At 35.4% G+C, this 15156-nt stretch overlaps 1 protein-coding gene across 4 annotated transcripts; it reads right to left on the bottom strand.

Moving 5' to 3' along the window:
• Nucleotides 1-358: 358 nt before the first annotated feature.
• LOC100805628 (transcriptional corepressor LEUNIG) lies at nt 359-13469 on the bottom strand. Of its 4 annotated transcripts, none has more exons than XM_003526382.5 (18): nt 13213-13469; nt 12742-12839; nt 12474-12583; nt 11341-11691; nt 11156-11244; nt 10751-10829; nt 10594-10669; nt 10338-10387; nt 9406-9717; nt 9076-9282; nt 7970-8215; nt 7741-7885; nt 7188-7297; nt 6858-7007; nt 2289-2444; nt 1959-2075; nt 1122-1328; nt 359-713 (listed from the first exon to the last, which is right to left on the bottom strand). In XM_003526382.5, the coding sequence occupies exons 1-18, from the start codon at nt 13242-13244 to the stop codon at nt 570-572; spliced, it is 2679 nt and encodes an 892-aa protein (XP_003526430.1). In that variant the 5' UTR covers nt 13245-13469; the 3' UTR covers nt 359-569. The 4 variants fall into 4 exon arrangements, with proteins under 4 accessions (XP_003526430.1, XP_006581383.1, XP_006581384.1 ...); XM_006581320.4 differs by having other exon boundaries at nt 7970-8200; nt 13213-13465; XM_006581321.4 differs by having other exon boundaries at nt 7741-7858; nt 13213-13463.
• Nucleotides 13470-15156: the final 1687 nt, after the last annotated feature.

The following is a 15156-nucleotide window of genomic DNA, read 5'->3' as shown; positions in this document are numbered from 1 at the left end:
AAATCCTAATCACCTTAGGATAAACAAATATGGCGCAACATTACTTAAGAGTATGCCATGTGGAAGAAAACCATATTAAACATGAAATATTGCTATGTGATCTTCTATAGTCAAGACGAGTTCAAAAAGCAATGACAGCAAAATCAAACTGCGTCCAAAAAGAATAAAAAAAGGGAGGGGGGGGTTGGACACTAGTTTGAAGAACACAAGTCAAAAATATTAGAACGACAAAATAACAAAAAGATAAGATCAACCTTCATTCGAAAATTCATGATTTGCTGAGTAAATGGATCACCAATTGACCACTAACTTTGAGGGAATATACGCACAATATGAAAAAGCAGTCCAAGCCACGATATAAAAACATAAATAATATCCAAGTAAATATTTAAATGGAAGCTGTAAAAGCAGGAAGACAATGTTACGTTACATAGGTTAGTAAGCTAAAGATACAAAGAAAATCAAATTCGATCAAGAAGCAAAAAAGGGAAATAAACTACAAACATGTGAACAGCATTGACAAAAGACCTAATGTATTGCCATTATGGTCACTTGGAGGAGACACACACTCACTTCCAGAGCTTGAGGAACTTGTCATGACTAGCTGAAGCAACCAAACCATTTACAGTTGAAACAGCCAAGGAAGTAATGAGACCATCATGAGCAGACAGAGTCATCGTCTTGTTCTCGCTCATGTTCCACAACTCCAATGACTACACAACATTAAATTTACCAAGCATAAGATGTCAAAATTACAACAGGATGTATGGATTGCATGTACTACTCACCATTCAACTAGGACAAAATACAACCACAAGCAGCCATATAATCATAACAAATAGGATCAGCTTTCTTTAATTATAATGCTCAAATTATTAGTATTCTTTCTATAAAACATTCTTTTTATCGACGACTCAGACTCTATCTGTCATCATACTCAGTTGGGGAGTCAACAACTACTTTCTGATAAAGCTTGAGACTGACCTAAAGCCCCTTTGTTTCAAAAAACACTTCTTTGTCAATTAATTTCATATTTCGGGGGCAAACAACCGAATTCACCAAAATAAAAATAAAAAACGAAAAGAAATGAAAAAAGTAAATAAAAAAGAATGTAGACTTGCCTGGTAACAGCCAATGACCAGCAATGAAGGGTACGTTGGGTGGAAAACAGATTTATGAAACTTATTTCCGTTACAGCTAAGTTCATGAACACATTCCCCATCACTCCCTGATCCAAGAGTCCAAACCCTGACAGAGTCCTCACTCACAGATGCCAGCAACTCCCCAGAAGGGTCCCAACACACACAAACCACCGGTTTTGTGTGTCCCTACAACCATAGTACAACATTCCAATAAAGAAAATCAATTGGTGATATTCTTGGGACAGTAGGAAATAAAATTATTGCTGCTGTAAATTGTAATCGCCAAGAAAAGTTATATACAAGCTCCAAAGTCATTATTTGTTAGGATATATCAATACATGACTGTCAGAGAGATTTGATTCATATAGCAATTATAACTGATAATTCCTTCCTTGACTTCTCTCCAGCAAAGACAATTATAACAGATATTCTAGGGACAGGAGGAAAAAATCGCATGTTCCCATGATTTTGGATTTCTGTGTGGCAATTCTACTGATTCTGCTCATTTGCGATTTTGAGCATACACAAATTCACAAGCATGGCAGAAGCATAGAATAGAATTGTGCAATTGTGCGAGTCGGTCAACTCATAATTTTGACTACCATGAACACAAGATTTGATCCAGGTTATTCTCCTGACTAAACAACATTCAATTTATATTTTAAGTTTACCTCTGAATTTCTGATGATAAACAGAGAAGATTAAAATGCATAACACTGAGTACTGACACTGACTTGAGCAAAATTTCAAGCCTCTAATTGAAAGAATTTATTTTATATCTCCAAGAAGAAACTTAAAAAAGGCATGCAAACAAACCTTTAGTGAATATCGACACACTTGTGTCTCCACATCAAAAATAGACACAATATTCTCTGCCGCTGCAGCAAGGTACCTCCCGAGACGAGGCTGAAATCTCATCTGTGTGGTGCCACCCTAATCAGCAAGAAAATTTTAAGTTAGAAGGCCAAAATGAATGCATCATAACTTTAATGCACAAGCTACAAAATGAGTTTTTTATATCAAATATGGGACAACCTGGTGCTGCAAAGCATTTATTATGCAAGACCCAGTGAAGGGTTGGACCCGCTATGTGGGTCTTGATATGAGAAATGAATTTAAAATATGCTAATAATGATAACATTCTACCTTGGAGACTCTAGCACAACTTCCATTGTTTATGCTCCAATACCGTATCTCACCATCACCATCACAAGAGCAGATGAGGTCATCTTTATTTGGATGAAAATCTAGTGACATAACAGATGTTGAATGTCCCGTGAAGGTGCGAAGTGAATAACCAGGCTGCATAGTATTTATATATTCAGTTAAATCAGAATATTAAAACCAGAAATGCACACAATTCATCAACTTAAGGGCAAACAAACTTACAAACCATCCAAGACAGCGATCATTAACATCCAACCAAATAAATAGTCACAATGTTTAAGTCAAAATACATTAAAAAAAAAAAAAAATCATAGCCATATTGATAACTGTTGTGTATAGGTATATTTTGGGATTAAATCATATAGGAATTGTTAATTTTCCTCCCTTATTTCTTCCGTTTTATGTAAATAATTGGAATTTCAACATCATTTAAGTTTTTGTAAAGGTATTCAAGTTTGTGAATTTATAGTGCTTGGGGAATAATTGCCGCAGAAAAACAAAGTAAAGCCTGAAAAAGCAAATTGAAGATCTGTGACGATGCTCGCTCAATGCGACGCAGTTGCTTAGCAGGCAGAACATGCTTAGCACAAGAAAGCATGGAGAAACCTGATTCGTGAAGACGCGCTTAGCGAGAAGCCCACATCTATGGCTTAGTGAATTCATACGATCTGGGGAACCTTTGCACTTCTAGGATTTTTAATGAACGCTCTAAGCCATTGTTGCGCGCTTAGCAAGTTCATACTTTCCGTGAGCAATTTCTTATGAACATGCTAAGCCGACTGGGCGCGCTAAGCGAGTTCTTGAGTTTCATGCAATTCTAGATTTTTGATGAATGTTCACGCATGGCTTATTGTGCAGTTTGGGGCTAAAGCCCCAACGTCTGTCTGTTTCCATGCATGGGCTTAGTGCGCAATCTTGCACTAAGCCCCACCTTATGTTGCATTGACGCTAAGCACCCCATGGCAGCTTAGCACCACGTTTATAATTTGAATTTATGTTTCTACTTCTCATTTGTTTGACTTAATCTAAATATTTTGATTGCTCCTATTTTTGTTATCTTTTACAGATGGATGGCCTCGAGGAAGTGTAGAGCGGGCCCTAGTCAACCTCAAGGGGGGGATTCAACTTGGGACTCCTTCCGTTTTGCTTCTGACACAGCCTGGCTCCGCTACCATGACAACATTCACCTCCAGAACATTCTTCCAAAGAAGAATGTGGAGCTCGCCCCCACGATATACGACGAATTCTATGGGAAGCTCTAGCGGAGGCAATGGCATAGACGAATGAGAAACAGATTGATGTGGTGTTGGTGAAGAGTTCTACTCCAACTTTTATGACCCGGAGGACGACTCTCCGAAGCAGTGCTGAGTGCGGGGGAAGACCATCAAATTTGACACTCAGACATTGAACGATTTCTTAGGGACCTCGTAATCATTCTGGAAGGGGGAGCAACTAACTACATATTCCCAGTACCTCCAAACTTATCCTGACCTCCCACACCTCTAACCTTAACATGGACCGGGCCCGCCTAATATACAGACTCGTGATGAAGATGGACATGGATGTGGGCAGTATGATTTCCTTGCAAATTACCCAGATCGCTCAATCCAGTACGTCTAGGCTTGGCTTCCCCACTTTGATCACAGCACTCTACGATGCACAGGGGGTCGATTCAGACACTTTTACTTTTGAGTATCTAAGCCCTGTGACCAACTTGGCTTATATAAAGGAGAACTGCTGAAATCCAACAGACCCATCTATAGTATTTCCAGGGCCAAGGCAGGTCCAGACCAGAGCCACTCCAGATGCTCCATCCGCACCACCAACAATGATTCATCCTCCAGTCGCTTCATCTTCCATTGGCCAACCTTTTCTTCTTCTCAGTCAGAGCAGCTCCTCCCCATGCGACAAAGTTTCCACCATGGTCAGTACCTCTTGATGCAGAGCCTTCACCAGCTATCCCTTCAGCAGCCAGTGATGATACCAGAGGCATTCCTATCTTAGGTTGTTTGGCCAAGAGTCCAACTTCCTTCTATAGGGGAGGGGTGATACCTCTAGTGTTGGTAATGATGATGCTACAGATACTGGAGCTCATGATGATTATGTTGCGAACATCACTGTGTGTCGGCTTAGCGCGTTCATTAAAAATCCCAGAAGTGCAAACTTCGTTATTTTGAGGAATAAAAGCTAGAGGCAACCATGATCAAAGAAAATTGTTTGCGCTGATAAAGAGTAGCAAAACAATAAGGTTGGTGTAGTGAAAAAAATGAGTTACGGTTTGTCAAGAATTGGGGAATAAATGTTCTCCTAGAACCTAAACTTTAAATCCTAGAAAAACTATGATTTCTTTATCTCAGTATAATTAGTTTACTTTTGCTTGAGGACAAACAAAGTTTTAAATTGGGGGAGTTTGATAAGTGTTGTGTATAGGTATATTTTGGGATTAAATCATATAGGAATTGTTAATTTTCTTATCTTATTTCTTCCGTTTTATATAAATAATTGGAATTTTAACATCATTTAAGTTTTTGTGAAGAAAGAATTCAAGTTCGTGAATTTATAGTGCTTGGTGAATAATTGCCGATGAAAGTATTCAAGTTGGTGAATAATTAGAAAAACAAAGTAAAGCCAAGAAAGCAAATTGAAGATCTGAAGATGTTCGCTCAACGCGTCTTAGGTGCTCAGCGCGACGCAGTCGCTTAGCGTGCAGAACACACTTAGCGCAAGGAAGCATGGAGAAGCCTGATTCGTGAAGACGCTCTTAGCACATGTCACGCGCTGAGCGCGAGAATACCATTATTCTCGCTAGGCGCGGCAATCGCGCTTAGCGCGAAGGTTGCATGAAATCCAAGCTGAACTGCATATATAAAAAGAGGAAGTGGAGAAAGAGAAAAAACACAAAATATTCAAGAGAATATAATTCCTTATAGAAGGCAAAGGCTAAGAGAATCAACCATTAGGAGTCATTCCTTCCCTTCATTCTCTTTCTTATCTACCACCTCCACTACCCATTACCCTCTTGCAGTTATAAAGCCTCTCATGACAATGAGGCTAAAATCCCTCTTAGGAACTTAGCCGCCAACTACTTTTGATGTAATTATTTTTATATCTATTTAATCTTATTTCAATTTCATTGTCTCTTTTCTGTGCGTAATTTTATTGATTGTGGCTTGATTACTCATATTCATGGTAAGTTTTAGGGATAGCATTAGAAAATGTTTATCTCTAAAAGAACTAGAAAAGGGCATCAAAATAATTCATATCTAAGGATAGAATGATTTTATTTAGCACATTATGCATCTTTTTATTAGTGCAATTTAACTGTTTTACCTCTTGAAGGAATTTAAAAGAGAAAATAGATAAATTAAGCTCTTTCATATGAGGAATCATGGTTAGAGTATATGAGTAGATGTAGGTGATAATTGGAATAATATTAAATAGAGAAAATCCTTAACATTACATCAAGAATAACTCTGGTAGGCTAGGCCCCCAACATATTCACATTTTGAATCAACTTCCGCTTCACTATTCCTAGTGTTTGTTTTTCTTGTCTGTTTTAATTAATTAATTAATATTTATATTTGTTTTTCTTGCTTGTTTTAATTAATTAATTTAAATTTATATTTGTTTTTCTTGTTTGTTTTAATTAATTAATTTAAATTTATTTGTTTTTCTTGTTTGTTTTAATTAATTCATTTGTGCCAAGTTATTTTTCTTTTCACAACTATTTGAACCAATTTATTAATTGCTTGAGGATTAGATATACACCTACCTAAATATAAACAAAGTCTTTGTGGACTTGACACTCAGAACTCCGTTTTACTTTACTACTTGTACACATTGGTGTACTTGTTAATCGATCAACACATATATAGCTCCATAGCAAAGATGTTAATCTAGGAGCCAAAAAACTAAGCATAGATCACATGATCTTTAAACTTAGAAGATTTAAATGATTAGAAATTATGGTGGCATTCAACATCCATATTGAACACAATACAATCTCAATAAACATCTATTAGCTACAAAAACTAAATATTGCCAGTAATAAGAATTCCCTACGCTTCTTAAGCACTATTGCACCACCCTAATTATCTTCACTACAAACAAATAAATATAACCTTTTTGTAAATAATTAACATTTTCATTGCAACTCACCATATGAGCCACATAGCAATAGTAATATAGAATAGTGGAACCACATCTACGAACTTCTACAACAGAAACACAACTTCAAAACAAGATTATATCTTGAACAAAATACATGTCAAACTCAATACTCAGTGAGGAAAGAGTTGTGCACTTCTTTTTGTAATTTATTATTTCATACAAAACAAGCACATTAATAAGTTTTGTCATCTATCTCACTATGTACAGATTTTCAGTGAAAAGTGGCCATATGCAATTTCGCAGTGTGCTGCTTCAAGTCATGGAAAATATTAATATATGATATGTATGGTCAAGTTACGTCAAACCCATCGAAATATACAAAAAAAATTCTTGAAAGTTGTATACAATTAAAGTAAAACAGTAAATAAATCAACTAACATTGTCAACATCCCAAACCCTGACAGTTTTGTCGAATGAAGATGTTGCAAGACGAGGCATGCTAGGACTGAAACGGACATCAGTAATCAAAGATGAATGCTCTTCAAGAGTAGCTTTTTGTTTTAGAGAATCTGTGTACCATAAAACAACCTGTCGTACAAAACAATCAGGAGGAAAAGGCCATATTATTCCAATCTAAACCGAATAAAAGGAAAAATAATTTTCTTGATTTTGTTTTTCAATTTAGGTTCACTGCTTATTTCAGGCTGAACAAAGAGAGTACAACATAAAATATTACTATCAATTATTAACACTAATGCTACCACCAACCTTTTTGTCATGGCCACCACTTGCTAGTAATTTCCCATCAGATGAGAAATGGCAACAGGAAACTTTGCTTGTGCTTGCCCGTACAGAATTTACATCAGAAAATGTGAAGCCTGAAAATAAAACAAATTCATGCCCTTAGTGTCTAAATTATAAGTCACTGCCTCTTTATGCTTATGTACGTCAAGGAATTAAAGAGCAAGTAGCAACCATGTAGATGCACATATAAAAAATAACAAAGCACCTTCTAAATTATATGACCAACAATGTTTATTTATCAAAAAAAGAATTGCACGTGTTCATCATAAATGTTGTAAAGAATATTCAAGGGGTGAAGAAAGAGGCATCACAAGTCATTAAATCATATTTGCTTGCTGTTTAAAATTTGTACTTCATTTCATTTCACCATAACAAATTATCTATTAATCTATTCAAAGAAAAGACATCAAACTTTCACATTGGAGTGAGGGAAATTTAGACATACACTTTGAGAAACTCTTTTGCAAGGATGATGCCAGAATATTTTATGATCAATGTAAAATGGTGTTTACTGCACCTTTGCTTACATCCATACAACGGCCAACAGTATCTCTAGGGTCCGTGTCATCATGGGACAAAAAAGACTCAACATTTTCATCTAGAGATCCATCCTCCACAAAGCGATCCACATCAGCCTGCAATTCAAGATCCTTATCATCCCACTGCCAAAATGGAATGGCAATGAGTACATGCAAGGAACTTCATAATTCCTTCCATCAATTCAAACACACAGAAAAACCACTCACCAACTGGTTAGATGGTGACGTAAGGGTTCCAGTGCCATCTGTGCTAAACATCATTAAAGGCTTCGAAGAACTACCACTATGAGGCAAGGCAGGCATTGATATCACATCTCCAGGCGTATGAGTTGAAGGAGTTGAGGGTGCTGAACTTGGTGATGGACCTGTAGTATTTGCTGTTCCTGAACTATTGGCAGGACCTGACGAGGAGCCAGGCTGTTTTCTCTTTCTCCCAATCTGGTTTTTTGAAACCTTAAAGTGCATTCAGATAACCATGTTAGGAACCTATTTCATACTCTTCGTAAGGTATAAAAAAATCAGATGTCTGTCAAATTCAGGGACAGAAATTTACAATAATGTCATTTAATAGAAATAGTTTTCAAAATCTCGTAGCAAAGACATCACCATTTGTTGTATATATATGATATATGATTAACACTTTCAAAGAAACAAACTAGTAGTTGAAGTTGTGATTTCCACATTGCTAATGCAGAAAATAAATAAATAAATATAGCCGCCTCTGTTGTATACTTGTAGTTTATATAAAGAGATCATATCTCTGTTCAGGAGAATTCAAAGAACAAACAAAGTAAAATCCTTTGCCAACTATTCAGTTCTGGAAGGCTTGAGATTATGGAGATCATATTTTGCAATACTTGAATTCAAAACTACTGAAGAAATGAACAAGGAAATAAGTTCACCATGCCTTAATCCAAACTGCTTGCCACCATATAAATTCTCATTTTCACAAATTCACAATCATTAACTTCAAAAAAGAAAAATTGTTGCAATCTCCAAAGTTATAAAAGCATAATAACAGCAAAATTTATAACACCAACCACAAAAAGGAAGGCATAGCAAAGGGAAAAGTGGATGATATTTTTAATTGTGCAATTGGATATCAGATATTATAATAAGCATAAATTAAATGGCTATTTTTATATATTTAGCAAAATAAACTAATTGTGTACATCAGAAATTCGCTAGCCATTATATGGGTCAATTATAATACATACATTCTTTTACAAGTCAGAAGAAACATACTGCCCAATGATAAGAAACAACTACTGCTTCAACATGTATGTGGTATCAACAACTATAAAAGGACTGACCTGGTCATTTCCTCTAAATGAGTTTGACATGCTACCATCCACAGTGACACTGCCACCACCACCTCCACCTACTTTATCTTGCTGGTGCATGCTATGATTAGAAGTCTGAGATTGCTGGTTTGAAAGGGTGTGCTGTTGAAGCTGCTGCTGCTGTGCATTGGTACTTGACTGTTGTTGTTGCTGCTGCTGTAACTGAGCCAGCTTCAACTACACATACAAAAACTTCAGAAGATAAATCACAAAACTTTTGGTAAATATAACGAAAAGTATAAATGAAACAGTTTAATAACCACAGTGAAGATGGAAAGCAAATTAAAAGCGAACTAACACCTTCACTAGCATATCTGTATCTCCACGAGGAAAAGGAGGACCACCACCTTGAAGTGGGGATCCAACATTTGATACCACATCACCAACAGGATTTGAAAGACCATCCTTATTTAGACCAATATTCCTATTATTTAATAGCATTCGCAGTCTTCTACTTTCTTCACTGGCAGATGGTGATGCCAGATTTTGTTGTGCCAGCATAAGCTGTTGCTGATGCTGTGGTGTCAACATTTGGAGTTGATGAAAAGGCTGAGGAGCCTGCATGAAAGGTTTTTGTTGCTGGAGTAGACCAGAGCGCAGTTGCTCCAAACCCTGATAAAGGATAGAAAAAGTTTAATAGCGAAAACTAATAACTAAAGTTCTATGTTTCAATAATTCAAGATGTTTAGATGGCATAAAACTCAGTAGAAAGATTGCTAGGGACTTCGGATAATAGAGGCTGCCATTTCTAGCATTTTTTTTTTTTATCAGCCAAAATAAATATATAAATATATTGGATGAGTACCAGAGGTACTAACAAGGTACAGAAAAGATTACAATTATGACCTATTTGAAATCAGCCCACTGTTTGGTTCACCCCAGGATGGGGCACAAAACAGGCCCTATTACAAATGATTACCCTGCCCTCCTACTGATTACTACATCTAAAACCTTATGTCAGAGCCATTTCTAGCATATGATGGGCAGTTTGTAAGGTTAACACATTCAAGGTAGATACCACAGATTCATAAGCTTTGTGTACACTGAGAGCAGATAAGCAAGTAAGAGAGGAGAGGCTACATCCTTATCTCACTCTCTGCAGACTACAGCATGCCACAATTTTGAAGGGTATATGTTATGAATATGATGCCACATTTAAGAGGACAGAATATAAATCCACCAAGAGAAGTAACATTAATTAAAATAACAATAAAATAAAAAAGATTACTCACTGTGAGAGGCCACCCTTTCAAAGTCAAATTATTGCTACCTGGATTTGATCCTGTCACAAGAAAATCTCTTGTTTACTCCATTTATGCGCAAAAATAGTAATTAAACATCATAACGAAATTAACACTAAATCCCAAAATATCCTCAACCAACCATGAATAAATTGCAAAGGAAAAAAAAATTCCATCAACTTGCAGCAAAACAGTTTCAAAATAATAAAAATCAGTTACAGCTGGAAAAAAAATCGTGGAAAAATACCAGGCATTCCCATCAATGATCCTTCAGGACCCACAGCTCTGGGATTTAAAACAGGACTAATCTCACCCTTTATATCCTGATTTCAAGGGGCAAGTTAGGGAAAACAGCTGATAAGAAATATAGGAATTAATGAGATCCTCAAAGAACAAAGGTGTACCAGAGTAGACCCTGGTAATTGTTGAGTACGTGCTTGAACTTGTGGAGACATCCCACCAGCAGCACCATGCAAAACTTGCCTGAAGTCAAGAAATTTGGTGCAAACAAAGTCAACACCCTTAAATATAGAGTGTTTAACGCTATGAGAATTAAAAGTCAAATAACTTTTTTTAATAGGAAACACATGACTATCGATTCTTCAAAGGCAGGAACACACCATCCAGAAAAAACTAAAAGGCAAAAAGATCATCTTTTTTTTTTTGCATTAATAAAAGTAAGCTTTAACTCAAAATTTCAGATCAAACTTAAATTATCTATGTTACAGATTAATCAAGTACAAACTACCCTTTGTCTCCAGAAAGACTTGAAACAACAAGCAATAAAAGTGAAATTTTAAAAATGATACCCTGAAGGCTGGCCAGGAGCTGCAGCTGACTTTAATATCGGTGCATGATTTGGGTCCAAGAGCTGGCCCATGTTCTCACCAAATCTTTGCTGTATAATATACCAAAAGAAAGCAATGAACATATGCATCATAGAAACAGATTTTTTATCTTATAATTAGATTAGATAACCAGAACATCCCCCAACCTTCGTTGCTGCATCATCCAAAGAGTCCCTTTGAAGGGGAAGTTTTAATCTTTCCTCATACATCTTTGTTGCTAGTGCATTTGCAGTTCCAGGGTTTCCGACTAACCCATTTGCACTACCATTTAAAAGATGAGGCCTATCCCTACTTTGCTGTTGTTGTTGTGGTTGTGACTGCTGTTGCTGCGATTGTGGCTGCTGTTGTTGTTGCTGCTGCTGCTGCTGTTGTTGCTGTGCTCTCTGCAACAGGAGCTGTTGCATCTGCATGTGTTGTTGCTGATGCTGTGATTGCTGGGGCTGTGGCTGCTGCTGGTTCTGCTGCTGTTGTTGCTCCCTTGCCTTTATTAATTGTGTCTGCAGATAGAGTTTCACAAACCATAAATGTAAAGTAGGGCCTGTTGTATTTTCTCTTAACTTAGAAACTCTTGTGTAGAATTGCAGATTCCAGTACACCATCATTTCAAGAAGGGCAGTGTGGATAACAGATGATTAGCTATAGAAACCTAAAGTAGTTGCCCAAACTGAAATGGTTGAGTTCTTATCACTCAGCTAAAACAGTAGTCCATAATTTCTGCAGCTTAACAAAGCAGTCAATTGGACCAATTCATGAAATATTGGAAGGAGTCTGGAGACGAAAAGAAAATGTAAGCTCTCAACATAAATCAGAGAAATATAATCCAAGCAAGTGAATTTATCACAGGTTGAGACACCTCATAGGCCAAGAGGCTCATTAAGTATTAGATCATATTGCTAGACATATCAACCTGGAACTAAACAATAACCATCTTTAAACAATATTATTCAACAAAAATTGACTCTAAAGAAAGATTCCTAACTTTCCTTATATACTATATACAGAAAGCAAGGAACAGCAAACAAAATCAGTCCTTCATTAAGAGGAGTAATTATGTTAGCTAGAGAGACTGAAAAGTTGAACCTAATGGAATGAAGAAACTTCCTTATGGAATACTAGTGCCATTTTTTCAACTGACAGTCACATTCAACCCAAAAATGTGAATATGTCGCAATACTGCTTTTTCTTTCCCGAATTTCTAGTACCCTCCTCGTCCTACTTAAATTTGGCATGGTAGAAGGTTGCATAGTGTGAAACCAGTGAAAATTTGTACCCAACCAACCTCAATATACGATGCAGCAACCTCTGAGTGCTTTTCATTTGTCCTTGCAATAAATATATCCCAGAAAACCGACCACCACTCGAACAGAAAACCTCCCGGGGCATCAATAGCTGCAACCCCACATTGCCATCCCACACGCATGCGCACACACGCACACAAGCAACCAAATCAATAACAAAACACACGGAACCAAAATAAGGAAGTAGTAAAAAAAAATCCGACAGTTAATACAATTTGTACAAAAGAGTACAAATTTGAGACATCTCACCAACAGGGTCCGATGATACTTTTCCTTCAGCTTGAAAAGCCTGAGCAGAAGCCTTCAAATCCCTCTTAACAAGATAATCATGGATGTAAACATCTAACCTGAAACCTCAAAGTGCAAAACCTCGTTACATCATCCAAGTGAACAGTAAGAGAGAAAGATTTCACTATTTCAACTTCAAATTCACGAATCCCAAAACATCCAACAAAACCCTGTGACCCACCACACAAAAGATTCCAAGTTCAGCAGCCAAAATCAGCAACTTCCAATAAACCCCACAAAACTTGCGGAAAACCACAAACCCTAAGATACCCAGAAAGAAAAATTGAAACTTTAAAAGAAGACATTAAATACAATACACAAGCTCGGTTCATAAGAAAAGAAACCCACAAGCCAAAAAATCAAAGAATTGAGCGTGAAGCACAAAACCCATGTTGCAAAAATGAAAGAAGAGAAACGAAAAACAAAGGTTACATCTTGTCAGCTTCCCAGTTGGTCTGAGACATGGTTGTGGAAGCGAAGAAAGGTGAGCGAGTATGTCGAGGGGCGCCTAAAGAATGAGTTGGGAGCTGTGAAACGCAGAAGGAAGTAGCGAAAGAGTTGAATTTAGTTGGTAGAGTTGCGTCAGAAGCAAAGGACAAGAATGGAAAAGAAAAGAGAATATAGAATAGAATAGATAGAGAAAGAAAGAGAGAGAAGAGTAGCGAAGAAGAAGAAAATCCAACAAAGAACAGAACGCCTCTAGATTTTAGGAATTTCATATTTATTAAACACTTAATAAATTTAAGTTTTTAATTAGAGCAAGATAATTATGTATTACCAGTATTTTATTTTATTTCCTGAATATGTGGCTTTATTAAATATTTGAAATAATAGTTTTGTTATGCACAATAATTTTATCCGACCGACCTGAATATGATTACATCAATTATATATTATCAAGAATAATGTGGTTTAGAGAAAAAAAAATATTTTATTTCCATTAAATTAGAGTGATACCAATAAATTACACTTGAACAACATTACACAAACTATTAGTATATATAATAATTATTAGTCAGGTCAATAAATCATGAAATATATTTATGTCATTCCAGCTTTAAAAATCACTTGATATAACTATCTGTGTTAATAAATAGTGTTTTAATATATCTTTGAAAAGGTAAGCACTGAAAATTTAAATTTCTAAATTAATTACTAGTATTATATAAATTTTTTTATTTAGAAGATAAATTTATGTGTGTGTTTTTTTACAACTTACAAGTGCTGGACATATACTATGTTTTGCAATTAATTTATTGTGTTGGGTTTAAATGTGTTTATATGTTTTATTGGTTATGTTTTGCAAATAATTAAGGTATGAAATAGCATTTCTAATAAACAAAAATATGCAATAGCATTCATATAGTAAAAGTTTTTTTTAAATAAAAAAAAAAAAAAAACAAAGGCTTGTATTCAAATCTTATGTTTGAAATAAAATACTAAAATAATTAACTCCACCTATGCGGATAATAGGTGTGATCTTAGTCCAAAATAATATTTTTGTTTGATTGAAGCAGTATGAGTGATGGGTTTGGAAATGGACATAAGTACTCATAAAATACAAAAATTAATACTAAAATTACAAAATATAAATAAATATAGTTTTGGCAATAGATATTTTTATTAAATACAGATATGAGACTAAATATTATAGCATATTTTTATGCCTTTTCCACGCATAAAGAAAAAGAGAGACAACTGTATCATTGTTAATTATAACAGAATGAGACGCTGTTTAAAGCTATCATATTTATCCACAATTATATAACCTTAAAAATTAAATAACGACGAAGCAGAATCTATAACAACTTGGCCTGGATGCTTTCTCACAAACAATATAGGGCCTTTCAATTGTTTTGAAAATCAAATGAATCAAATCTTTCATTGTCATTTGCATGAAATACATACAATATATGGAGACTGATGCTCTCAAATCTGAAGAAATCCACAAAAAATTCGGAATATTCTCTAATAGTCTTGAAGAATTTTGGTCCATCAATTATGTGTCCCAAGATTTAATAATTGAAAAACATATGATTAAAAATAATGATTAACAATATGTAAAGGAAGAAAACTTGTATTAAATTATTAACGTTGTTACGTTTTTGTTTTTTATGTAAATTTTGTCTTTTATTAAAGTACTTCTTGCTTTTCTCGATTGCTTTACTGCCACCCCATCGTCTATATATGTGTCTTAAATATTTTATTAGAGATATAGGTACTTAGAAATTAATAGATAGTAACTGATAGTTAATTTCTTCTTTCATAAAACTGTTCGAATAATCAAGTTTTTTTTTTCATTTTATCCATAACAAAATTACTTATTTTACAACAAAAGATATCATCTATCCTAAACCACGTTTTTAACATGGTATT

Source organism: Glycine max, chromosome 6, assembly GCF_000004515.6.
Source record: "Glycine max cultivar Williams 82 chromosome 6, Glycine_max_v4.0, whole genome shotgun sequence".
Classification (NCBI taxonomy): domain Eukaryota; kingdom Viridiplantae; phylum Streptophyta; class Magnoliopsida; order Fabales; family Fabaceae; genus Glycine; species Glycine max.
The sequence above is the reverse complement of the archived record's forward strand: the minus strand, read 5'-3'. Positions and strand labels throughout refer to the sequence as shown.